General features: G+C 44.1%; 1 protein-coding gene across 1 annotated transcript; it reads right to left on the reverse strand.

The window, feature by feature from the left end:
- LOC116513738 (cytochrome P450 2J5-like) lies at positions 1 to 26,496 on the reverse strand. Its single transcript, XM_032224921.1, has 9 exons — positions 26,326 to 26,496; positions 16,964 to 17,126; positions 12,559 to 12,708; positions 10,857 to 11,017; positions 9,182 to 9,358; positions 7,642 to 7,783; positions 4,525 to 4,712; positions 1,864 to 2,005; positions 1 to 218 (listed from the first exon to the last, which is right to left on the reverse strand). The coding sequence occupies exons 1-9, from the start codon at positions 26,494 to 26,496 to the stop codon at positions 1 to 3; spliced, it is 1,512 nt and encodes a 503-aa protein (XP_032080812.1).

Genomic DNA, 26,496 nt, shown 5'->3' on the forward strand with positions numbered 1-26,496 from the left:
TCAACAAGACCTTCTGGTTGTTAGCCCAGATTGTGGTGTCTTGATACGAGGGTGTGCACAAATCTTGTAGGGAGTGGGATGCACAATTGCTCCTATTATGGATTTTTCACTGAGTTCCACACCTTCTGGTGGCTCCACCCTAAATGCCCACAGCAGCCTGGTGAAGATGTTGAATAGCTCAATCTTTGCAAGGAGTTCTCCCAAGCAGGCACGAGCTCCTATACAAAAATGAAGGTTAATTTTTTTAAATGTAACAATCTATTATTCATTACCCATCAGCCCAGTGGTGGGATTCAAAATTATTTACTACTGGTTCTGTGGGCGTGGCTTGGTGGGAGTGACATGACTTGGTGGGCATGGCTTGGTGGGAGTGACAGGGATTGGTGGGAGTGGCTTGATGGGCATGGCAGGGAAAGGATATTGCATAATCTCCATTCCCACCTCACTCCAGGGGAAGGATACTGCAAAATCCCCATTCCCTCCCAATCAGCTGGGACTTGGGAGGCAGAGGATAGGTGGGGGCAGGGCCAGCCATAGGAGGTATTTACCGGTTCTCCAAACTACTCTAAATTTCCGCTACCGGTTCTCCGGAACTGGTCAGAACCTGCTGAATACCACCTCTGCATCTGTCCCACTTTGCAATGATCGGGCGAAGGGAATTTGGGCTGGTGGGTGCAGTTTTCCGCCTTCAAAATGCCATGGAAGCATATATGGTGTTCCTTAAAAGCTAAAATGCTAAGCTTGGTTAGCATTCAATGTGATCGGTGTTATTTATCTAATTTATTTGAATTTCAATTTCATTACTTATTTATTTAATTTGCAACTAGTTTCATTTCAAATCATTTGAATGTATTTTATTTTTTCCTTCACTTTATGAATGGCTGTGAAATGTCATCTCAAAACTCTGCATATTGTTTCACTATTGTTGACATACTAATGTGTATTATTGTTGTTATTATCTCTTACAGAAGTATCTGTCCTCTTTTTAATATATTTGCAAGTATGTTTGAATGTAATTTGTACATAAATGTATAATTATGACATTGCTGATTTATGTGTCCATGTGTAGCTGAGGGGACCCATATTAATAGCAATAGCAGTGGACTTATATACCGCTTCATAGGCCTTTCAGGCCTCTCTAAGCGGTTTACAGAGAGTCAGCATATTGCCCCCAACAATCTGGGTCCTCATTTTACCCACCTCGGAAGGATGGAAGGCTGAGTCAACCCTGAGCCGGTGAGATTTGAACCGCTGACCTGCTGATCTAGCAGTAGCCTGCAGTGCTGCATTTAACCACTGCGCCACCTTGGCTCTATTAGTCTTTCCAGCACTTAATAATCCTCTTGACAGCCCTGGATATATCTAAGATCATGGTGTTTAGTTCTCTGGATCAATTACCACTTTCTGGAGTCCAATCAGTGGTGAAATTCAAATGTTTTTACTACTGGTTCTGTGGGCGTGGTTTGGTGGGCATGGCTTGGTGGACATGGCAGGGGAAGAATACTGCGAAATCTCCATTCCCTCTGCACTCCAGGGAAAGGATACTGCAAAATCCCCATTCCCACCCCACTCTGGGGCCAGCCAGAGGTGCTATTTGCCAGTTCTCCAAACTACTCAAAATTTCTGCTACCGGTTCTCCAGAACCTTTCAGAACCTGCTGAATTTCACCCCTGAGTCCAATGATACATTAATCTTTCCCTCCTTTGATCCAATTGCATATTGTGGAAAGACAAGTCTTTCATTTTGCATTGGTCAATGGACCAAATGTCATGAAGCATTTTTTTCTTTTTTTTGCTTTTTTCATCCCTTCCTAAAATAACCATCGTTTGCCAATCATAACGGCTTTTTTTTTTTACAGATTACCTGCTCCAAAAGGAAGCCATGCTTCTTTCATCACAAAATTTCCTTCCTTGTCCAAAAAATGATGGGGGTTGAACTCTTCGGGGGTCTCCCATTGTTCAGGATCTAGAAGAACAGAGCGCAGGTCTCCAAGAATAATAATGCCCTATAATAAAGAAAGAGACTGAGGTAAATACAGGGTAGAACAACAACTGATGACCTCTTTTTACCCATTCACAATCGAAAGTGCCCTCACTTATTGCATTACTGTATGGCATGCCAGTTTGACAGCCGTGGATAGAAAAACATTACAGAGGGTGATGAGCACAGCACAAAACATTGTCGGCTGTCCCTTGGTACCGCTAGATGAGACCGCTAGGGCTCACTGCCTTAGAAGAGTGAGGAAAATCCTCAGGCATGATTCACACCCTGGATGGCACGTCTTTACCCTCCTACTCAGCCTTCCGTCCATCTGAAGCGGTTAAAATGAGGACCTGAATTGTTGGGGACAATATGCTGACTCTGTAAACCGCTTCGAGAGGGCTGTAAAACACTGTAAAGGGGTATATAAGTGTAAGTGCTGTTGTTATAGCGTTTCCTGTTTGAACAGGGGGTTGGACTAGAAGACCTCCAAGATCCTTTCCAACTCTGTTATTCTGTTGTTGTATTCTGTTGTTAAATATGAGCCAGCCGTGTGCAGCAGCTGCCAAAAAAGCCAACACAGTTCTAGGCTGCATAAACAGAGGGATAGAATCAAGATTGTGTGAAGTGTTACTACCACTTTATAATGCCTTGGGAAGGAGATATAGAAGTATAGCCAGCTGCACAACCAGGCTGAAGAACAGTTTCTATCCGTGGCCTGTCAGACTCCTGAATGTGAAATAACATCATAAGCACTGGGGGGGGGGGGGGGGGTTGGAGTATAAGATGCACCTAGCTTTTGGGGAGGAAAACAAGGGGAAATCTGCTTCTGCCTCCCAGCAATTTGCCTCCTTGCAACAAACAGCAAACAGTACAGACAATGTACACTGTTTGTAGTGTTATATTTCAGACTATACTTGTACATGTGCTGTTAAAATTGATGTGCTTTCTGGAAGTATAGTTATTCTCTGCTATTTAAAGAAGGTACAATAGCACTGGGCCTCTTCAGATCAAGCATTTATTTTAAAAAGCTTCTTCATTTTGTTGTTGCCTAGAACAATAATAAAGCAGTCTTTAAAAAATAAATCTAATAATTTGAACATTCTATAGGCATTTATAGTTATTGACTTACCTTCTTGTAGCAAACAGCCTGATTAGCACAAGAAAAACAAAATCTGCCTCTGCCTCCCAGCAATTTGCCTCGTGGAGCAAACAGTGTTTCACTTTCAGTTTAAGAGCGCCTCCTGATCATCAGCTGTTTCAGGCTGCAGGGATTACTATAGCCAATTGCAGCTTCCACAAGCCCCATTTTCTCCATTTGCTGCAAGGAGGTAAATTGTTGGGAGGCAGAGGCCAAAGGATGGGGGACAGTGGATGTGTGGGGCTACATTCAGTGTACAGTGTATAAGATGCAACCAAATTTTCACCCTCTTTTTTGGGGGGGGGGTGGGGAGGTGCAGTTTATACTCCGAAATCTACTGTACTATGGTGTCTATGGTGAATGGAAATTGTTAATTTTAAACGGTTCTTTTAACACAGGATACGTCAAAAATTCATCATCCAGCAAATTCATTTATATGAAAATTCCTACAGTGTTTCATATTGCCGTCTTTCTCCCAAGTTTTAAAGCTGATTTCCCCACAAAGTCAATTTGGCATAGGAAAAAGGGTCAAATAACTTTCCAACCAGGGATGAAATTCAGCAGGTTCTGACAGGTTCTGGAAAACCGGTAGCAGAAATTTTGAGTAGTTCAGAGAACCAGCAAATGCCATCTCTGGCTGGCTCCAGACTGGGGTGGGAATGGAGATTTTGCAGTATCCTTTCCCTGCCATGCCCACCAAGCTACGTCTACAGAACCTTGAAGAGGTTCAAGGGGCTGCCCTTGAAGAGTGTTCGAAGACTTCAGTTAGTCCAGAACACAGCCGCGCGAGCGATTGTGGGTGCACCTAGGTACACCCACGTCACACCTATCCTCCGTGAGCTGCACTGGCTACCCATTAGTCTCCGAATCCACTTCAAGGTGCTGGTCGCTATCTATAAAGCCCTACATGGCATCGGACCTGGGTACCTGAGAGACCGCCTCCTGCCGATTACCTCCCTCAGACCGATAAGATCTCACAGGTTAGGTCTCCTCCGGATTCCATCTGCCAGCCAATGTCGGCTGGCGACTCCCCGGGGGAGACCCTTCTCCGTTGCAGCTCCAGCCCTCTGGAATGACCTCCCCGTGGAGATCCGGACCCTTACTACCCTCCTGGCCTTCCGCAAAGCCACCAAGTCCTGGCTGCTCCAGCAGGCCGGGGGGCTTGTGAAACACCCAGCCCCACGGAAATTGTGAATGTTGCGCCTTTTTTAAAGTGTTGTCTTGTCTATTTATCCCTTTTCCCTTGTCTGTTGTGAGCCACCCGGAGTCCTCCAGGAGTGGGCGGCATACAAGACAAATAAAATGAAATGAAAATGAAATGAAACCGGTAGTAAAAAAAAAAAGAATTTCACCAATGGGTGGAACTTTTAAACCGAAAACTCCCAAGAGTCTATAAACTATACCTTGGGTAAGAGAAAGCCATTCACATGGATATCCTGCACGCTTTTTCTAGGAAGCCCAAACAACAAGGAATATCTGAATCGCAAGATCTCATGAATCACAGCATTGGTATATGGCAGTTTCCTCCGATCTTCATAACAGATGGTGTGAGATGGACTGAAAACCTCTTCCATTTCCTTGTATACTTTATCTAAGGAAAAGATTGAAAACAAACAAGTTTCTGACTTTCATATTTATCTCTGAAAGGGAATAAGATGAATATTGGGATATAGTCTTCCATATTTGAAAGGACTTTATATGGCTGCTATTAAAAACAACCGGCAAGAATAGTAAATAGTAGGATCCAACAACTGGATTGAACCCAGACTCAGAGAGATAACAAATCTTCCACTTATTTATTGCATGTCCACACTGCCTATTTTACCTAAGTGCTGCGGTGCGATGCCGCAGTGATTAGAGTGCAGTATTGCAGGCTACTTCTGCTGACTGCCTGTTCAAATCTCACCAGGCTCAAGGTTGATTCAGCCTCCCATCCTTCCAAGGTGGGTAAAATGAGGACCCAGATAGTTGGGGGCAATAGGCTAACTCTGTAAACTGCTTATAGTAGGCTATAATGCACTGTGAAGTGGTATATAAGACTAAGCACTATTGCTATTGCCATTGGGCAATTTGGAATAGCATAACAGTATAAACTTCTGAATAAAAGCCCAGATAAAAACAGAAGTAAGAACAAGTTACAAGAGAAAGCAAAAATCAAAACTATAAATTCAAAAAGCTAAAAGATTACTATGGCAGTGGGAGTGCTCTCAAACCACCAGCCATCCCTAGGATTGTATTGCACTCTTAGACCTCCATGCTGTTGTGGCCCGCCAGTGGCCAGTGGATCTGGCAGCAGATTTGGACAGTGAGGAGGTTGGGGAGGAACATGGGACAGTCCTGGAGTCTGGGGAAGATCTGACAAGTCCTCTGTGTTGGAGGCAGAGATGGGGCCAGTTATCAGCTGCCTTAGGAGTCGGACATCAGTGGGACAGAAGAACAGCTGGAGCCTGTTCCCAGTGTGCGCATGCGCAGAGCTGCCAGGAGAAGGGAACAGCTAAGGAACAAGCGGGGACTCAGGAGTAAAGAGACAGGTGGACCGTGAATGGCCCCTCCCATAGGGAATAAAGAGGAGCGAAATGGGAATGGAGTTTGCAGGAGACCATCAGTTCAATTCATTAGGGTGAAGATCTGTTCCTGACTTCTTGCCAAGTATTGTCTACTACAGAGTGGCGTTTGGAAGATATCGGCCTGGCAGCTCTCCAAGCCTGATAAAGGTCTGTAGTTGTGAAATCTCTTGAAAGACTTTTGGCTGAGACTTTGCTGGAGAGGAATTCCCTTTAACCTAAATAAAAGGGGCTTTATTGGAACGAGGAGTTGGCTTCGTGTTTTTGAGAAGCCTAGGTCAAAACACATGCTAATTGGCAGAGCCAGGTCTTAGCAACTCTTCCAGAAAACCAGAAATGTGGTTTCTTGCACCTCCGGGAGCAAGATGTTCCAAAGGGTAGGGGAACAGCAGAGAAGCCACTCATTCCAGATCCTACCAGTCCAAACCCACAGGATACACAACATGCCCTCAGTTGCTGAGATAGGACAAACTACCAATCAACGATTGATACAATCCTTTATCAAAAATAGGACTCTTTATATCAACATTGCCAAACTCCTGACTCATCAGGGTTTTTGATGGTTTACATATTTCCATCCTAAAATTCTTAAGTAACTGATTAATCTTCTATGTTTGCGATAATTTAAATCCTCCCCTTGTTTTTACTATTCTCAATCCAAGATACTGTCGAATCTCTCCAAGATTTTTAATATTAAATTGCTTCTGTAAAAGGGAAATGATTCTAATAGCCTCTTGTTCAGTTTTTGTTATTACAGCTATATTATTAGTAAATAATAGTAATAATGATACTATGCCATTGTTATCATTTTTAAACAAACAAGGATCAGCCATACCAGCCTTAATCCCTATTTTTAGTCAATGCTTTAACTATTCACTGATTCCACTCGGATCCTGATTGTTTCAAGCCATAAAGACTCTTTTTCAATCTCCAGCAATCAGTGGTTTCTTCAGCTTTCAATCCCAATGGCCTTTTCATGTATATGGTATGCTGCAGCGGTGCGCCACATACTTCTGCTTCGCTGCCCATACTAATGCTGTGCGCAATGTGGTTGCTTTCAAACGAGGAGCAAAAACTTTGTCGTAGTCATTAGCTGACTGATCAAATCCATGAGCAACCAACCTAGCTTTATACGTTACAGTCCCATCCACTCCAGTTTTAAGTTTAAATATCCATTTGCAGCCTATTGCATGTTTACCTGAAGGTAATTGAGCATTTTCAAACACTCCTAGATCCTGCAATGACTTAAATTCCCTATCCATTGCAGATTGCTATACTTTTTGATCCATGGGATATGGAGTCATTTCATGGTAGGTAGCAGGCACCTTGTCCACCTGGCATGCAATAGATGCCTGATATCTGTCAGGTGGCCGAGTTACTCGAGTTGAACATCTGGGTAACTCAGGACTTATAGGAGGACTATCCTGTTCAACGTCTTCCTGATTTATTACCTCCTCCTCCTGAGTAGACACCTTCCCTTCATCACTTGATTGTGGTATTTCTGTCCTATTCTCATGGTCTACTTGGGTGTCAATAACTACTTCATCGTTGGTTTCTAGTCTATTCCACCCAACATTCTCTAGAAATTTAGCGTTAGCACTATGGAACACCTTAATTGTGCCTTGCTCCCAAAACCTGTATGATCTGTTAGAGTTATAACCCACGAATACTAATTGTCAAGCTTGATGTTGTCCCTTTAGTCTAACATGTGCAGGAATATGAACCCATGCAGGAGCTCCGAACGTGTGTGGCAAGTTTGTTGCCATGCCACTTCGTAATATATATATTGCCAACCCAAGACTAGGATTACATTCCTAACAGTACTTATGTCCGATATACGATGTGGATTTCAGTCAGATGAGCTATATTCAAGAATTGGTCTGGCAAAATTAATAGCATTACCTTCTACTAATAATAATCCCAGTTTTTTGTCACCACTTTATCACTGTATCCTACCTTGGATATCCAGATGAGTTGCCATGATCAGCAATGCCCATTTCAGAGAACTTAAAGTTGTTTCTGCTCCAGCCATAAAGAAGTCAACAATGCAGTGAGCCAAGTTGTCTTCGTTATAGGTAGAATTGGGATCATCTTTCGTCTAGGATTAACAGTAAAATGGGTGAAATAGGCATTTTCTTATTATTTCCAATATTTTTACAATTTATTATCTCCCTGTTCTATTTCAATGGCCATCTTGTCTGGGGAGAAGGGGATTTTAACCCAAACCATCAGGATGGCATGAGATTGGGGTGGGTGGAGATAAAATTGGGACAAGTTCTATACAGGTAGTCCTCAACCTATAACCACAATTGGGTCCCAAATTTTGTTGTTAAGTGAAATATTTGTTAAGTGAATTTTGCCCCATTTTATGACATGGTGGTTCAGTGGCTAAGATGCTAAGCTTGTCTATCAGAAAGGTCAGCAGTTCGGTGGTTCGAATCCCTAGCGCCGCGTAACGGAGTGAGCTCCCATAACTTGTCCCAGCTTCTGCCAACCTAGCAGTTCGAAAGTATCTACAAATGCAAGTAAAACCTTTGGTGGGAAGGTAACACCGTTCCATGCACCTTCGGCATTTAGTCATGCCAGCCACATGACCATGGAGACGTCTTCAGACAGGACTGGCTATTCAGCTTTGAAACAGAGATGAACACTGCCCCCTAGAGTATGGAATGACTAGAACAAACTGTACCAAGTTTTGTTGAAATTGCTTGAGGTGTTCCAGAGTTATGCTGGAACATACACACACACAGCCGTGTGTGTGTGTGTGTGTGTGTGTGTGTGTGTGTGTGTGTGTGTGTGTATGGATAGATAGATAGATAGATAGATAGATAGATAGATAGATAGATAGATAGATAGATAGCAGTTAGAGCAATAGCAATAGCAGTTAGACTTATATACCGCTTCATAGGGCTTTCAGCCCTCTCTAAGCGGTTTACAGAGTCAGCATATCGCCCCCACAGTCTGGGTCCTCATTTCACCCACCTCGGAAGGATGGAAGGCTGAGTCAACCTTGAGCCGGTGAGATTTGAACAACTGAACTGCAGATAACAGACAGCTGAAATGGCCTGCAGTACTGCACCCTAACCACTGTGCCACCTTGGCTCTAGATAGATAGATAGATAGATAGATAGATAGATAGATAGATAGATAGATAGATAGATAGATAGATAGATAGATAGATAGATAGATAGATAGATAGAAGAAAGTGCTCGGGAATAAATGGAAGTTAGGGGTCCTTGGTGCTCTCTGAGTTTTCTTGTTTTCTTGTAGACATTCCATTACCATAACTAGATAACACCATCAGTGCTAGCGATGTTACCTAGCACTGTTGTGATTACCTAGTTAGAGTAATGAAACATCTGCGAGAAAACAAGCAAGCTCAGAGAGCACCAAGGACCCCTCATTTCAACCCTGCACTGCAAATATTCTCTTTTAGATGGGAGTGATACACTGATTCATCTTTAAGCAATATTCCCAAGGCAAAGCAAATGTGTACTTTCTCCATTTGAAGTAGGTAGAAATCGATGAAATCCTGTGGTTCGTGCTGGCATTGATTCTCCTTATGCTGTTTGATCTCCTTCTTTGCAAACGAAAGCATATTCTCCATAAAAGATAGGACAGTCTGGTGAGGGCCAGGCAGATGCTTCATGATACATGGGAAAGCTTCATAGAGCTGAGAGAGGGGGGGGGGAGAGAGAGAGAGTTCAGTTACTATATAAAAAGATCTTTTGGAACCCTGGATTGAACAAACAAATGTCCTTGATCTTAAGTGTATGAAAACTAGGACTAATCCAGACAATTTATGTCTCTGTAATGAGTTTCTAAAGGGACACGGTGACTCAGTGGCATTGTTGATCAGAAAGTTCGGCAGTTCGGCGGTTTGAATCCTTAGTGCCGCATAACGGAGTGAGCTCCCGTTGCTTCTCGCGGCTTCTGCCAACCCCTAGCAGTTAGAAAGTATGTAAAATGCAAGTAGAAAAATAGGAACCACCTTTAGTGGGAAGGTAACAGCATTCCGTGTTCCTTCAGCCTTTAGTCATGCCAGCCACATGACCATGGAGACCTCTTTGGACAGTGCTCGCTCTTCAGTTTTGAAATGGAAATGAGCACCCGCCCTAGAGTTGGGAATGACTAGCACATATATGCGAGGGGAACCTTTACCTTTACTTTAATGAGTTTCTATAGCAACCTTCTCAAATTTGAGTCTTTCTCTCCTTCTCTCTTTCCCTTTCTTTCTCTCACACACACATATTCGGAGGGGGGGGAGCCCATCCAAATTATACTTCTAATGCCTTTTTTCACTATAGAAAAGTGCCCTCCAATCTTTAGGATTATTGTTGTTCACAGTCCTCACGCACAACCCTTCCTTATTCATGTTGCCCTCCTTCTATGATGCCCAATGTTAGGGGTATCTCTGTTGGGAGAAGAGAAAATAGCGCAGCAGAATGTACAGCTAGAGTGAAGGAACGTTGCTAGTAGAAGAAACACACAAATAGAGTCTCAGACACTGCTAGTAAAAACAAGTAGCTTTACTACTACTAATAGCTTCCCAAGCAGTGATAGTAGGTATTTGTCCAAACACAATTCAAAGAACAAACAATTGCTTACAGTCGCAGTTCACGTTCCAGTCATCAAGCGAGCAAGTAGTTATCAAGCATAGGACAAGCAGAGAGAGAGTGAGCTTTCTTGACTCCCTCTTATTGCAAAGTTAATTACAGCTGAAAAGTACATTCAACCATTTAAAGCAACCGACCATTTGTTGTTATATATGAATCTATATTGCCTACCCAACACTAGGAGTATACTCCCAACACCCAACATTAAATTGAAAGAGCAACTGGTTGAAAGTAAACAAAATTCATGCGGTATTTTCCTTTAAGAGTGGGTTAAAAAAACAGCAGGGACTTTTCCAGGCAATTTCTAGGAGGTGACACTGATTTGAAGTTACAAAAAAGAGAATAGGAGAGGAGGGGAGGAGGAGGGTAGAGGAGGAGAAGAGAGGAAGGGAAGGGGAGCAGGAGGGGAGGGGAGGAGAGGAACAGCAAAGGAAAGTTACATATGGATTTTTGTTAAAGTCCATACATTCATTCTTTTGGAAAATTTTGAACTGACAGACTCCTATGAGAAAGAGAAGATTAAAAAATGAAAAAAACAAGATTAGTACTACTTACAAAGTAAGAAACGGTGCCTCCAAACCTTAAGAGAAAGGAAATTTTGTCTATCAACTCCAGGAAGTTCTGGTCTTCAGTGGAAAACCGATGTCCAAATGCTGTAGCACAGATCACGTTCGAAAATAATTTCATCATGGATAGCGATGGGTCAAATGGCTGCCCTGGAAACAAAAGGATAGGAATCAGTGGTGGGTTATGGTTTTTCCCCCATCCCGAGCCTCCACATGGGCCCTGCACTTACCTCGCATCAAAAACAGGCTGCTTGGAGAGGCAGGGAGCGCTACATGGCAATGGACCTGGGTGCTTGAGATACCGCCTCCTGCCGATTACCTCCCATAGACCGATTAGATCTCACAGGTTAGGTCTCCTCCGGATTCCATCCGCCAGCCAATGTCGGCTGGCGACTCCCCGAGGGAGACCTTCTCTGTTGCAGCTCCAGCCCTCTGGAATGACCTCCCCGTGGAGATCCAGACCCTTACTACCCTCCCGGCCTTCCGCAAAGCCACCAAGTCCTGGCTGCTCCAGCAGGCCGGGGGGCTTGTGAAACATCCAGTCCCACGGAAACTGTGAATGTTGCGGGGTTTTTTTTTTAAGTGTTGTCTTTGTCTAGTTATTTCTCCTTCCCTTGTCTATTGTGAGCCGCCTGGAGTCCTTCGGGAGTGGGCGGCATACAAGACAAATAAATACAAATACAAATAGGGTGGAAAACTGGTTTTCACATGTGCGGGAATGCTGGAAACCAGAGGAGCAGCATCCCAGCATGCATGCGTGCAGTGGCCTTTTAGTTTTTCCGGTTTCTTCCAGAAACTGGAAGACCAGGTGGCTGGTGTCCATGCACACGTGCATCCGTACCATGTATCTCCTCTTCCAGAACACGTGTGTGCTAAAAATGTTCATCACTACTGACCTAGATTATAACCATTGATGCTAACTGAACACTACCATCTACTGGCTGATTAATTCTGTAGTTGTTGCAATACAAACTACATTCTAACTTGTATCCCAACAAAATCCAAACATTAAAATAAGGAGGAAAATATTGACCATGAAAGCTATTAAACTGTGAGATAGCCTGCTGCCTAGAATCAGGGGACATTTTCATTGAAATCTTAGATAGTCATTTGTCTGAGATGGAACTAGGACGGCTGCAAGAACTGGGTATGTCTAGTTTAATAGAAAGAAAGACTAGGGGAGACATGATAGCAGTGTTCCAATATCTCAGGGGTTGCCACAAAGAAGCGGGAGTCAAACTATTCTCCAAGGCACCTGAATGTAGAAAAAGAAGCAATGGGTGGAAACTAATCAAAGAGAGAAGCAACTTAGAACTGAGGAGAAATTTCCTGACAGTTAGAACAATTGATCAGTGGACCAGCTTGCCCCCAGAAGTTGTGAATGCCCCAACACTGGAAGTCTTTAAAAAGATGTTGGATAGACATTTGTCTGAAATGGTATAGGGTTTCCTGCCTAGACAGGGGATTGGACTAGAAGACCTCCAAGGTCCCTTCCAATTCTGCTATTGTATTGTATTGTATTGATGGTCTTAGGCAACCCCTGTGAAAGGGTTTTTCAACCCCCAAAGGGGTCCCGACCCACAGGTTGAGAACCACTGTTCTATGTGACAATGTTTCATCAGGTATGGAAACCCCTTAAAGATGTCTGTGCAGCTTTACTCAAGACAGCATCATCTCAGATTGTCACAAACCTTTTGTCTCTGCAAAGAATTCCACCACCTCCTGAGCCTCTTCTTGGATTTGAACTTCCATGCTTTTTTTCCCGAGTCCCAATTTCCTCATGGTAACAACACCAAACTGCCTTTGCTGCCACCAGGTGTGACCGTTTGAAAATATAATGCCTGAGGTAATTAAAAAAGTAATGTTCACAAAAATATAAAATTAATCATGTGGACATATTTCAAAATGTATGTGCCAGAGGTGGGTTCTGGCCAGTACGCACCACTATAGGTGTACTGGTGCCAGAAATTTGCCGTACTTTTGTGTATCCGTTTCATGGTGGTGTGGCCATCCCTCCATACCGGTATGCTCCCCTGCCCTGCCCCTGTTTGCAAGGCGCTTCTCAAAGAGAAGAAAGCGAGGGCAGGGCTTCTCCAGATGACCCGAGGGAAGAGCAGCATTGAACCCCTCTCTGAAGCAGCTGGAAAAGGTATGCTTGGGTCAGAGGGGGGGGGAAGAATTCAAACTTCATCCTCCTGGTGCAGTGCAGTGCAGGGCTTTGGGCAACGGGTGGGGGGAAGGACCCTGGCTCACTTGTGTTCTCCCTCCCCAAGTGTAGTTTGATTGCAGGTGGAGCCATGTTGCCTTTTCAAACCTGTAATCAGAGAAGCTGGGCTGGATTTTTACATAGCTGATCTGAGCCTTCCGAAAGAAAGGGTCTGGGGGAAAGTGTGTGTGCTACAGCATGGCTCTTTGCCTGGCTTCCTGCCTCCTCCTGTGGTCTCTTCAGTGCTCGCTCATGCTCTCCCTCCGCAAGTGTAGTTTGATTACAGGTGGAGCCACATTGCCTTTTCAAACCTATAATCAGAGAAGCTGGGCTGTATTTTTACATAGCTTTATCCAGCTGTTGGGGAAGGGGGAATGACTTCCTCCCCAGGCCCCCATCCATTTCTCTCTCTTACACACACACACACAGCTGGATAAAGCTATGTAAAAATTCAGTCCAGCTTCATTGATTACAGGTTTAAAAAGGCAACGTGGCGCTATCTGCAATCAAACTACACTTGGGGAGGGAGTACACAAGCGAACACTGAGGAGACCACAGGAGGAGGCAGGAAGTCAGACAAAAAGCCATGCTGTAGTACACACACTTTCTCCCAGCCCCATTCTTTCGGAAGGCTCGGACCAGCTCCCCTCCAGCTTCTCTGCCTCTCTCTCACCCCAGCCTGCCAGCAGGAGGTGAGTTGGTGGGCTTTATTGCATTCCAGGCATTTCCCACCTGGATAGCATGCTGCATTTGCAATGGGGGAGGTGTTTGGGGAAGGCAGCAGGGGAATGGGGGGGATGGCAGAGGAGCTGCTTTCAAGCCACTGAGAGATATCCAAGCCAGTGTGTGTGTGAGAGAGAGAGGGTGGGGGAGGAGAAAAAGAAAAAGAAAGAAGGAAACTTATTTTGCAAAGGAGAAAAACAAATGTTGTTGCTTTAAATCAGAACTGAGCATGCCTGGAATTCTGGGAGTTGAAACTCTAAATTGAAAAGGTGCAGGAAACAACAAACTGGTTATATGGTTATATTTTATATGGTTTTATGTTTTTGAAGTTTTGGGGTTTGTGCAATATGGGCTTTGTGTTTCTAAAAGGGTTTGGATGATTCCCTGCTTGTGAATAGAGTCAAACTTTCTCTAGGGTCATTATCTCATTATCTCTATCTGGCAGGAATGTGGAATGAACCTCAGGCAGGTTTCTTTGTTAGCAGAAAGAAAGAAAAATAGCACAGCAATTTAGGGCTAGAATGCTACTGGGAGGTCATCTAGTCCAATCCCCTACTGCAGCAGGAAACCTTACATTGTATGGATTATTTTGGTGCCTCTAACAGAAAGGAAAATTGTCAGAAAGGAGAAGGAGTTTACTAGGACAAGGTTGCCATGCAGAGGAAGACAGTCCTTGACTTATGACTACAATTGAGCCCAAAATTTTGGTTGCTAAGCAAGAGCATTGTTAAGTGAGCTTCACCACATTTTACCCAATCCATGACATCTCCTGGTGAGTGACATTAAGTTGGCCACTCCCACCTGGTCACATGACTGCCAAGCTACTCCCACAAAACAGGCCACACCTACAGAATAGGTTCTAAAAAAATTTGAAACCCACCACTGGTACGTGCAATTTATGCATTAAAGAATCCAAACCATTCTACACAATTTTTATGTAAACAGTTGTCTTTGTCTCAAACCCTCAACCCTAATGGGAAAAATTAATGATGTAGAAAGCCTCAACTGATACGGAGAAAGTGATGCAACATTTTAGGAGCATTCTTAACACCTTTTTAAACTTATCAGGGGCTACTGACATCCTTACTCTTTCCTAAGATTCCTTCTTACATGTCATATAACCATGATAGCGAACCTATGGCACGCATGCCACAGGTGGCATGCGAGCCGTCGGCCAGTTCAGTTCCACCACGCATGCGCACCTCCCACCGGCCAGCTGATTTTCAGGTCTCTGCCGCTCATGCATGGGTGGCTGGGGGGTCATGCACATGCACGGGGGCAGGGACAGCACAGGGGGTGTGCCTCCACCCCCCACAGTCCATTTTTGGCTCCAGGAGGCTTCAGGGAGGCCTGCTAGGCCCAAAGCGGGGCATGGGGGAATTGCATGCACATATGTGGGGATGGGTGGAGCATTGGGGCTGTACACGCATGCACAGGGGAGCGGGGTGCATGGGGAGATGTCGCACACCCATTACATTATGGGTGTGGGCATGCACACAGGCACTGTCACATGCACACACACACTTTCGGCACACAAGGACAAACAGGTTAGCCATCACTGTCATATAATGTTGTGTACTATAGTTTCCTCTCTGGTCCGTTGGCTTCTAAAAAACACTCAAATCGGGAAATGTAAGAGTCCCAAGTCTGTGTAGCTGGCTTAAAACTGGCTAATGTATTCATTGAAGCCATCCTGAGGTAACTTCTCTTCCGTTGTGTAATCAGTAACCAGTCTTTGTGGTTAAAATGACTCGCTCAACGTCTCGTCGAGTGATTCCCTGAGGGAATTCAGTTTTAGTGACTCAGCTCTTCGATTAGTGACTTTCCTCAGCTCTGCCTGGGCTCCGCCTCAGAGGAATCCCACTTTCGTTGCTAATGTTCTAGCTGGGAGAACGCAGGCAGACAAACGGAGGCGAGCCAGGACTTCAAGTCAGCTAACAGTTTATTTCCAACAGGTTGCCAACGCGGCACTTCACATTCTGCACGTATCAGCTAACCGGCAACAACTGAGCCCTGTTTGACAGCTCTTTATATATGCCGGCTGTCAAATAGATAACCAATCGGTAACGAAGGACACGCACCACCACCCCCAGCCAACGGACCAGAGAGGAAACTATAGTACAAAACACATAATGTATAATAAAAACTTCCAAGATGAAAGATGTTAGTTTAAGTTGTGTTGTGGCAGGTGGGCCCAAGGGTCCTAATTTAATATCAAATCTTCAATAGGTTGGCCTTTCTTTGCCTCTATCCATGTTGTAATATTAAGAAAGTATTACAAATCTTGCCAAATGTACTGTTCCATATATGGTTAAGGCTGGCATATCTTACACCATCTGTTAGTTTCAGGAGCTTCTTCCATGTCCTACCCTTGCATTACAGAAATATCATGGTACGTAGGTCAGTAAGCGTACAATACATTTGGCAAGATTTGTAATACTTTCCTGTTCTGACCCCCACCTTGCCCATTCAGAAACTACAGCCCCCCCCACACAGCTTGCAAAGGACTGTTTTTATCAGTCCTGGCTCTTGCTGGCTGCGAGCCCAAAATAAACACAGATAAATTTTCTGCCAAAAATAAACTACAGCAAAACAGGTCTATATAAATCAAATCACTTATCCAAGTGCTTTTTCTCAATGATTGCAAACAAACAGAGAACTTGACTAGAACAGGAACGGAACGGAATGGAACGTTGACTTCTGCAACCAGGGCGTGGCACCATCAGTCTTTTTATCTTCAGGAGGAGATCCTAACGAGCCACAGCTGCTCCTTATCCTCTCCTGTGAGTCGGTCAGCCCTGCATCCCGAAACAACTCACAGGAGGGTTCTGCTGAGTCACAACACTTTCCTAATATTACAACATGGATAGAGGCAAAGAAAGGCCAATCTACTGAAGATTTGATATTAAATTAGGACCCTTGGGCCCACCTGCCACAGTGTGGCTGCCTATTTTTGTCTACATTCGAGTCAAATCTGCTGAATAGGATGTCGCAACATTTTCCTTGCCTCTAATACAGTTGATAAATGCAGGACAATGGCTCTTCTAAAACAACCTCCTCTAATTTCTAGATATTTTAATCCAAGCCTTCTGACTATTGTCACATTGATTTTGAGGGGTAAAACAAGGCAGCGTCAATAATTATCCACCATTTTGATTATGACTTACCCTTTTCTTTAGTTGCAGTTGAAAGGTAAGCTGTGACTGGGCGATCAACAAAAGCTTTGGAATGGTCTATTAGTACTTCTTTCATGGCTTGGTACCCACAGAGAACTATGCAATGATAACTCCCTGCCCATAAGGAGTAGATATTCCCATAGTCCTTTGCCAGCTGAAATTTGGAAGAGAGAAAAGGACAATTCTATATTAATACACATAGCTGCAGATCCAGTCCAATTGCTTATTTCTTGCCTTCTCATTTTTGCTTTCTATTTGTCAGCCCTGAAGCCATATTGGGAGAATCTTCAGGACTGCCACAGAAAGCTGTGAGAACATAAGGGAGGAGATAGCTATGGCAAATCTAGACAATATACTAAAAAGGAGAGACATCACCCAGCCAACAAAAGTGCATTTAGTCAAGGCTATGGTTTTCCCAGTTGCAATATATGGCTGTGAAAGTTGGACCATAAGAAAGGCTGAGCACCAAAGAATGGAGGCCTTTGAACTATGGTGCTGGAGAAGACCCTCGACAGTCCCTTGAACTGCAAGGCGATCTAACCGGTCAGTCCTAGAGGAGATCAACCCTGACTGCTCTTTAGAAGGCCAGATCCTGAAGAGGAAACTCAAAGACTTTGGCCACCTGAACTCACAGGTGAAGAGCCTAATGCTTGGAAAGAAGGAGGGCAAAAGAAAATGAGGATGACAGAGAACGAGGTGGCTTGAAGGAGTCCCCAAAGCAGTAGGCAAGAGCTTAAATGGACTCCAGAAGATTGGAGAGGACGGGAAGGCCTGGAGGAATGTTGTCCATGGGGTCGCGATGGGTCAAGACATGACTTCGCAACTAAGAACAACAAAGAGATAACTGGGGATGTGTAGCCAAAACAATATTCTTTAATGGGAGCCAAGGACACTCTATCAGGTGTTGAAGAGACATGGACCAGATAATGACTGTGACCTGCTTGGCCCATGACAGACATTTGACCTGGGGCAAAGAACTTTGGGGTTTTGACTTGGGTGGGGAAAACCTCGGTGCTTCAGAATCGTTTTTTCCTTAGATGTGCCAATTGACCTGCCTAATAAATCTATACTTTCGTGTAAATGTGTTTTTTTATTTTCCATTTTAATTTTCGTACAGTCACATATATACTGTGCATAACCGGGGTCATATAACATTAAACAATAAACACAGCCATTCCTCTTGTCAACAAAACCCCCCAAAATAGAGACCCAATGTACCTCTTCGACCCTCCATACACCCTTTCTTTCACCCCCCTCCAACTTTCCCTCTTCCCTCCATCATTCCCCTCTATCCTACTTCCCCTCCCCCTCTACCACTCCCCTCTCCCGGTACACTCCCTCCCTTCCTTCTCACCCTCCCTCCAGTCCTCTCTCCCACCCTCTCTACCCCTCTTTCTTCTATCCCTCTACTCCTCCCTTCGGTGTATTTCTACTATCTATTAATATATTCAGCTTATCCTATTTTTACAGTGGAATTAAAGAGCAACAGTATACAAGTGCAGTCACGTTACTTTAAAATCTAACACATACTATATATCCCCCCTCTCCCCCTCCCCCCTAACACCCCCCTCCCTTCCCCCACTTTGAAGAATATGCCTGCCTTGGAGTTTTGATTCCACTGGGTGTATTAACTGGAACCCTGACAAAACACCAGTTTGCACCATTATGGGCCATTTAAAAACAAATCCATGCACCCACCCCAGCATCTTTTTAATTTCCTAATTTTCATCAGTGTGGGTGTAAGAGTAGAACAATATTAGGACCAGGTTCATTTTTTATCAACAGGAGACAGTGGGGATAAAATGATCCATCAGAAAAAGCGCAGCTTTGGGATTTACCCAAACAGCCTGGGCTTGCCAAGCAAACTATAAGCCACCTACAGGTAGCCTTTGACTTACAACAGTTCATTTACCAGCCGTTCAAAGTTACAAGAGCACTGAAAAAAGTGACTTTCAACCATTTTTCACAACTGCTGCAGCATCCCCCTAGTCTAGTGGAGCCGCATGTGGCTCTTTCATCTCTCAGCTGTGGCTCCCTATCACTGGTCAATGCCACAATTTTGAGAGGAGCTTCCGGTTTGGGGGGAGGAAGCACAGCGCACCAGTAGGAGGGGCGGGTTTTCCAGTTGGCTCCACAATTGATACGGCTTTTGGTTAGGATAGGTAGAGGAAAAAGGATGCCGCATTAGGAAGAGACTATGGTGGAGGAACCAGACTTCCAGTCAGCTCCAGAATTGAACAGGGGGCTTCCGGTTAGGTCCTTTGTGGCTCTTTGAGTATTTAAGGTTCCCGACCCCTGCCCTAGTCACATGATCAAAATTCAGATGCTTGGCAACTGACTCCTATTTATGACTATTGCAGTGCCCCAGGATCATGTAATCACCTTGCAACCATTGGTCCATTTTCAGGGTCAAAATATCTTTCCATTTTTGTCCATAGACTAGTCTTGCTACCATCAACATCAGTGGTGCAATTGAGCGGTTCTACCCGGTTCGGGTGAACTGGTAGCGGTGGTGGTGAGAGGCTCCGCCCACCCACCCGGATGTCATCACGTCCTGTTTTTGCTGCTCTGTGCATGCGCATGCTCACATTTGCGAGCCGGTAGTGAAGGTAAGTTGATTTCACCTTTGATTGACATGTATAGCATCAAAGTTCCAATTCCCCCCCCCCATGTCTTTTTCCATTAAGCCCAAAAGAAAAGGCTCTAGTTTTATTTTATTTTATTTTATTTTATTTTTTGTATTTAAATGTGTTTTATTTTCCATTTTCATTTTCATACAGTCACACATATACTGTACAGAACCGGGGCCATATAACATTAAACAATAAACACAGCCATTCCTCTTGTCAATAATATCCCCCAAAATAGAAACCCAATGTACCTCTTCGACCCGCCATACACCCTTTCTTTCGCCCCCCTCCAACTTTCCGTCTTCCCACCATTATTCCCCTCTACCCTACTTCCCCTCCCCCTCTACCACACCTCTCTCCCAATACACTCCCTCCCTTCCTTCTCATCCTCCCTCCAATCCTCTCTCCCACCCTCTCTACCCCTCTTTCTTCTATCCCTCTACTCCTCCCTTCGGTGTATTTCTACTATCTATTAATATATTCAGCTTGTCCTATTTTTACACTGGAATTAAAGAGCAACAGTATACAAGTGCAATCGTGTTACTTTAAAATCTAGCACATACTATATACCCCCCTCCCCCCTCCCCCCTAAGACCCTACCTCCCTTCCCCCCCCCCCCGACTTCCCAGAGCCCGTACACGGTGTAGCTTTTTAACAAACACAGTCTAAAATATATTAAGACAAAGGAAATTTAAAAAAAGAAAGTCAATAACATCTCTGCGTTGAACTCAGCTTCTTCCTGTTGCACAAACTTTGAGCAGTTTAAATTATTCCTAATCTTAAACTCTAGTTTTATTTTTATATTCACTTTAGGAATTACTATTTAAAAGAAAATTTTTATGATGTGCCATTGGTATTTAACTCCAGACAAGTTATCAAAAATGTGTAAATGTATTTCAAATGAATGTTGAAAATGTAAATGTAAAAAGGGGAGTTTTTAACATTTATGGTAGACATGTGACAAAGCAAAGAAACATTGGAGTAGAATTCTATATTCTAATACAGAAAATGTGATGTCTTAACTGCTACACTAAAATGGCTTTGATGTGGAAAATCCCAAATATATTGAGAACATTACAGAGAGCTGCCATTCTTATGGATTGGGCAAATAAGAACAGAAATATGAAACACAAACTTTAGTTGTGTTATTATGTCTTCTTCTTTCCCCAAGATATGATTCTTAACAAAACTCTTCTCACATGAGTATTTCAAAATTGGCACTGGAAGCTCCCTGTAAAGGTAAAGATTCCCCTCGCACATATGTGCTAGTCGTTCCTGACTCTAGGGGACAGTACATGGTATTGGACCTGGGTACTTGAGAGACCGCCTGCTGCCAATTACCTCCCATAGACCCATTAGATCGCACAGGGTCGGCCTCCTCCGGGTTCCGTCTACCAGCCAATGCCATCTGGCTACCACCCGGGGGAGGGCCTTCTCTGTAGCAGCTCCGGCCCTTTGGAATGAACTCCCCGCGGAGATTCGGACCCTCACCTCTCTCCAGGCCTTCTGGAAAGCCGTCAAAACCTGGCTGTGCCGGCAGGCCTGGGGTTGATGAGTTCCCCTCCCCTCTCGACTTGTATGGTTGTATGACTCTTGTGTATTTTAATTACGTGTATTGTGTTTGTATCCCCTTTTCCCCTTTTGAGTTGTTCGCCGCCCTGAGTCCCTCCCGGAGAAGGGCGGCATACAAGTAATAATTTTTTTTTAAAAAAGTACTCATCTCTGTTTCTAAGCCAAAGAGCCATCACTGTCCGAAGACGTCTCTGTGGTCATGTGGCCGGCATGACTAAATGCCAAAGGTACACGGAAGGATGTTACCTTCCTATCAAAAGTGGTTCCTTTTTTTAAATAATTTTTTATTTTAAACACATAAACACATCAACAAAAACAAACACATGACTTAAAACAACATAGGAACAAGAAGTTCCATCATATATCATACAGCAGTTCCGTATCGGTTTCTTTGCAGTTAGTGTTTTCCCTTCTATACATTTATATCTTGCATTCATGGTCTCCTTATTCGTTATCCATTTTTATGTACAATTCTATATTTACTTATACTTAGCTATTTATAACCAAATATTGTTTTCCTATATTGTGCTTTATATTCTTACTGTCATTTATTCTCTTACATACAATTATAGGTATACATTCACATAGTTATTCTTTTTCTTTGCCATTCTTATACTATTGTTATTCCATTTAAAAGGTTATAAGGTACAGTTTGGATTGCTTTGTTTACCATCCCAAGCGCCTGTTATGACACCACCTTATTTTCTCTTCCTTTTCTTTTCTGTCTCCCTTCCTTCTCTATAGTGGTTCCTATTTTTCTACTTGCATGTTTACATGCTTTCAAACTGCTAGGTTGGCAGAAGCAACGGGAGCTCACTCCATTATATGGCGCTAGGGATTCGAACTGCCAAACTGCCAACCTTTCTGATTGAGAAGCTCACCGTCTTAGCCACTGAGCCACCGCATCCCTCTGGAAGCTGCCTGGGTATGACGCAAATAGGCAGGCACCCAATACTTAACCAATGGTTCTTGAATTATGGCTTGTCCTCGCAGAATAGATTGGCTTGCTCCCACACAGCTTCTGCTTAAGCATTATACCTATATTCACAGTATTGTCATGGCACGTAGTATAGAAGAATGATTTGTACCAGAGATCAGCACACAGAGTCACTGAAACACACCTTGTTGGCTTCAGTACTAAAGAACCAAGCGTAAAGAGGCAGGATTAACCCAAATATTGCATTTGGGTTAATCGATGGTGCAACCATAGGGAGGAAGATCTTATTTTATTGTTAGAAACAACCGCTGGATTCCTGTTCATAGGCAAAAAAGAAACAAGGACAAAAGAAAGGGATGAGTTTTAAGTAGGTGTAAGAGGGCGTGATAGGAGAACATGTTCTTTTATAATAATCTTTTTAAAGCTATTTGTAATGCTGAAGCATGGATACGCTGAGAACAGTACAGCCAGAAATGGCTGAAAGCAGAGGCGGGTTCCTTCTGGTTCGTACCAGTTCAACCGGTAGTAACTTGGCAGTCTCGGTCGCTGGAACCGGCAGCAACCCAGGCCTGCCATGCCCCCAAACCGGTTCTCCAATGGCGGCGGCATCTTGCTTTTTGGTTCTGCTCATGTGCAGCACAATTTTCATCACAGAAACATATTTCTTAACATTTTGTGCATTTTGCCCGCGAAACCAGCATAATGTTGGCAGCTGCCCATCCCTGGCTGAAAGTGATGGGACAAGTCATCAAAGAAAAATCAACACACCAACTTCAGGTATGTTTTATGACAGTGATGGCTAACCTTTTCTGGCTTGAGTGCCCAAAGCGTGCATGGGAATGCATGCACATATTCATGCCCAAACCCCCCAAATACAATGCGGGCACACCCCTGCGCATGCACCCTGTCCTCCCCCTACCATAGATCTTATTTTTTGACAGCACGGTAACTCAGTGGTTCAGACGCTGGGCTTGTCGGTTGGAAATCTGACAGTCCAGGTTTGGGATCAGGACACGTTGTTCTTTTCGTGATTTCATCTATTGTTCTCCTGTGGTTGATGAATGTTTTGCTTGGGGTAAACACCCAAACCGGTCAGTCCACGCAAAGGGGCGAGCTCCTGTCCTTCCCTTACCTCCTGCCAACCTAGACATTCGAAAGTAAGAAGACCCCAAAGACCAGCTGGCCAGCGGGAGGCATGCGCGCCTGCACAGCAGAGCTGAAGTGGGACAACGGCTGGTGTGCCATCAGAGAAGGCTCTGCTTGCCACCTCTGGCACGCATGCGATAGGTTCACCATCATGGTTTTAATGATTTCCTCTTCCTTCCCAACAATTAATTCTGAGAAAGGACTCAGAAACTCTTTTCTTCATGTCAGCCTGAAAATTGGGGGCCTCCCTGGGTATCCCAGCACTGGATTAAAAGCAATATGCAGGGGCTCAATTCTTAGTAATGCACTACCCTCACTGAAGAGATGGGATGGTTCCTGTCCTTGCTTGCACTTTAACAAACCATCAAGGTGTTTCTTTTGGCAAGTCTTGGTACGGGACACGTTGTTCTTTTTGTGATTTCATCTATTGTTCTCCTATGGTTGATGAATGTTTTGCTCGAGGTAAACACCCAAACCGGTCAGTCCTAGAGGAAGGACTCCCTGGAGAAGAGCCTAATGCTGGGGAAGATGGAGGGCAAAAGAAGAAGGGGACAGCAGAGAAGGAGGTGGCTGGATGGAGTCACCGAAGCAGTCAGCGTGAGCTTAAATGGACTCCGGAGGATGGTAGAGGACAGGAAGTCCTGATGGAACATTGGCCATGGGGTCACGATGGGTCGGATACGACTTTGCAACTAACAACAACAAACACCCAAAGGTGCTTTTTCAGGAGGCAACTGGATTTTCTTGGGGTTTTTTAAAGACATTTCGCTTCTCATCCAAGAAGCTTCTTCAGCTCTCACAGATAATGGGGAATGGAAGGATTATCCTGTCAGAGCTTAAAGAAGGTTCTTGGATGAGAAGCAAAATGTCTTTAAAAGAAAAAAAAACAAGAAAGTCCTTTTGGTAAGAGACTGTTGAACTCCGATGAAAAACTAATTAAGAAGGTATATAATAGTGATGGATATCCTTTTTTGGCTCAGGTGCCAAAAGTGCACACGGTTGTGCGATAGAGTGTGCATGGGTGCCTGCACTCATAATTCAATCCCCTCTGCACACACCCTGTGCCTGCGCGCATGACCCCCCCCGCCCCACCCCATTGCGCATACATGCACAACCGTCTCCCACCCCGTTTTGGGCCTAGCAGCCTCACTACAGCCTCCGGAGGCTAAAAACAGCCCGTAGTAGGCCCAGTACGCCCGTTTTTCACCCTCCCCAGGCTTCAGAGCCTTTCCTGAAGCTTGGGGAGGGTAAAAACAACCTCCCCCGGCCCTCCGAAGGCCCTTCAAAGGCAGAAAATCAGTTGGCCAGCGCGCACATCCGCACTGCAGCTAACCTACGGCACCGGCTCACATGTCCTCAGAGATGGCTTCATGTGCCACCTGTGGCACGCATGCCATAGGTTTGCCATCACGGGTATATAACTTACTAAATTTAAAAATGGAGAATGAACAAATAAAAGATATAATGGTACAATGGAGAAAAAAAATCTTTGGTTATAACATAGAACTAGAGAAATGGCAAATTTTATGGCAAAGAAACTATCGATTAACAATGGCAACTTCTTAGAAAGTAAAGTTATATCAAATGTTTTATAGAGGGCATTTACCCCCTGCTAGGCTAGCTAAAATATTTAATAAGATGTCTGGCAAATATTTGAAATGTAATTTAAAAAAAACGGGCACATTTTATCATATGCAGTGGACTTGTGTTAAAGCAAAAAAAAAAAAAAATGTGGGCGAAAATACACAGATGGATAGAAAAGATAATAGGAAAACATGTAGATTTCAAACCTGAACTATTGTTATTAGGGATGATATCAGAAGTATCCATTTAAAATTACATGTTTTAACAGCAGCGAGGATTACCTTTGCACAACATTGGAAAAATGAAGAAAACACCGCAAGGCAAAGAGATAATTAAGAAGATATTAGATTGTGCAGAAATGGATAGACTCACATTGAAAATCAAACAGAAGACACAGAATATTATCAAATATGGAACTTATTTTGCCAGTGGTTGCGCGGGAGAAAGGGGATGGAGAGTAAAATGGAATCTGCATTGTTAAGCAAATTAAATACCCAGATTAACGATGTTCTTTAAGCACTAAGAAATGTAATAAATAGAAAATTAATAAAAATGTATTTTAAAAAAGAAAGTCCAGTTGCCTCCTGAAAAAACAGCTTTGGGACAACCATGACCTTAATGACTAAGAATCGCTATAGACTCTCGGGCTAAATAAGACACTCCAAGATGACCCAACAGATATCATGCTAGAGAAATGCAACTATACTTTTCGTTTTTCTGCCTAGGCCTTGCTTTTCTCCACATTAAATTTCATGTTGTTGGATTTGGGTCAATTGTTCAAGCTTGCCAAGATTTTTTTTGATCCTGAGCTTGTCTTCTGGGGTATTGGCTATTCCTGTCAGCTTAGTGTCATTTGCAAATTGGATCAGTTCCCCTTCTAGTCCCTCATCCAAATCATTTATGAAGTTATTGAAGAGATCCAGGCAAGATGTTTTCCTAAGAGTCAATCCAAGCATCGTTTGGTATGCAGCCGCCCTCCTTCTTCCAGCTGGGTGACCTTAAGACAGCGTCTTGAGGGGATACAGCACTTACTTTGGGTTCCCTGAAGATTTTCCCCCTCCAAACAGTTCATAGCCATCACCACATAGCAGTGAAACACAAGCAAGCATAAGGTGGGTTCCGAGTCCCATTGCAACCAGTACGGTTGTAACGGGGCCCGGCTTCCTCCACATGAACATGCCTAGTGTGCGCATGGTCTTACCATCCAGCGATGCCTCCGCAAGCCTCTGCGATGCTCCAGCTGCTCGACGGAGCGTTGTACAGGTGCTGTATGCGCTATACACATGCACGGAAGCCCCAAAGGGTTTAAAGACAGGTAAGGAGCATGGGCGGGTGCGTGGGCCCTCCGGAGCACCATACCGGAACGATACCTGGTGCTCCGGGCAAGTCCAGTACGCCCGTACTGGGGCATACCGCCTGCAACCCACCACTGGTGGCAGCTGACACCTTGCTTCTCATTGGATTAAAGAGTGCAAAAGACATACCTTTCTGAAAGTCATCTCCGATACGGAAGTGTCATATTGCCGCCACATGCTTCCTATTACAGGAAGTGGAAAAGGCCCTCGCGGGTAGCGTTTCAGTGACCAGATCTGTTTCAGATAGGAAAGAATCTGCCGTGGAATCCAAAGGATCAGACGAATCAGAAACTTCAACAT

This window comes from Thamnophis elegans, chromosome 10 (genome assembly GCF_009769535.1).
Source record: "Thamnophis elegans isolate rThaEle1 chromosome 10, rThaEle1.pri, whole genome shotgun sequence".
Lineage (NCBI taxonomy): Eukaryota > Metazoa > Chordata > Lepidosauria > Squamata > Colubridae > Thamnophis > Thamnophis elegans.

Excerpts from the sequence above, each read along its gene's own strand:
- LOC116513738 (XM_032224921.1), bottom strand. The coding sequence starts at position 26,496 with ATGTTGAAGTTTCTGATTCGTCTGATCCTTTGGATTCCACGGCAGATT. Across the intron at positions 17,127-26,325 it reads CGGAGATGACTTTCAGAAAG|CTGGCAAAGGACTATGGGAA; the intron begins GTATGTCTTTTG and ends TCCAAATTTCAG. Across the intron at positions 4,713-7,641 it reads AACTCATCTGGATATCCAAG|ATAAAGTATACAAGGAAATG; the intron begins GTAGGATACAGT and ends TCTTTTCCTTAG.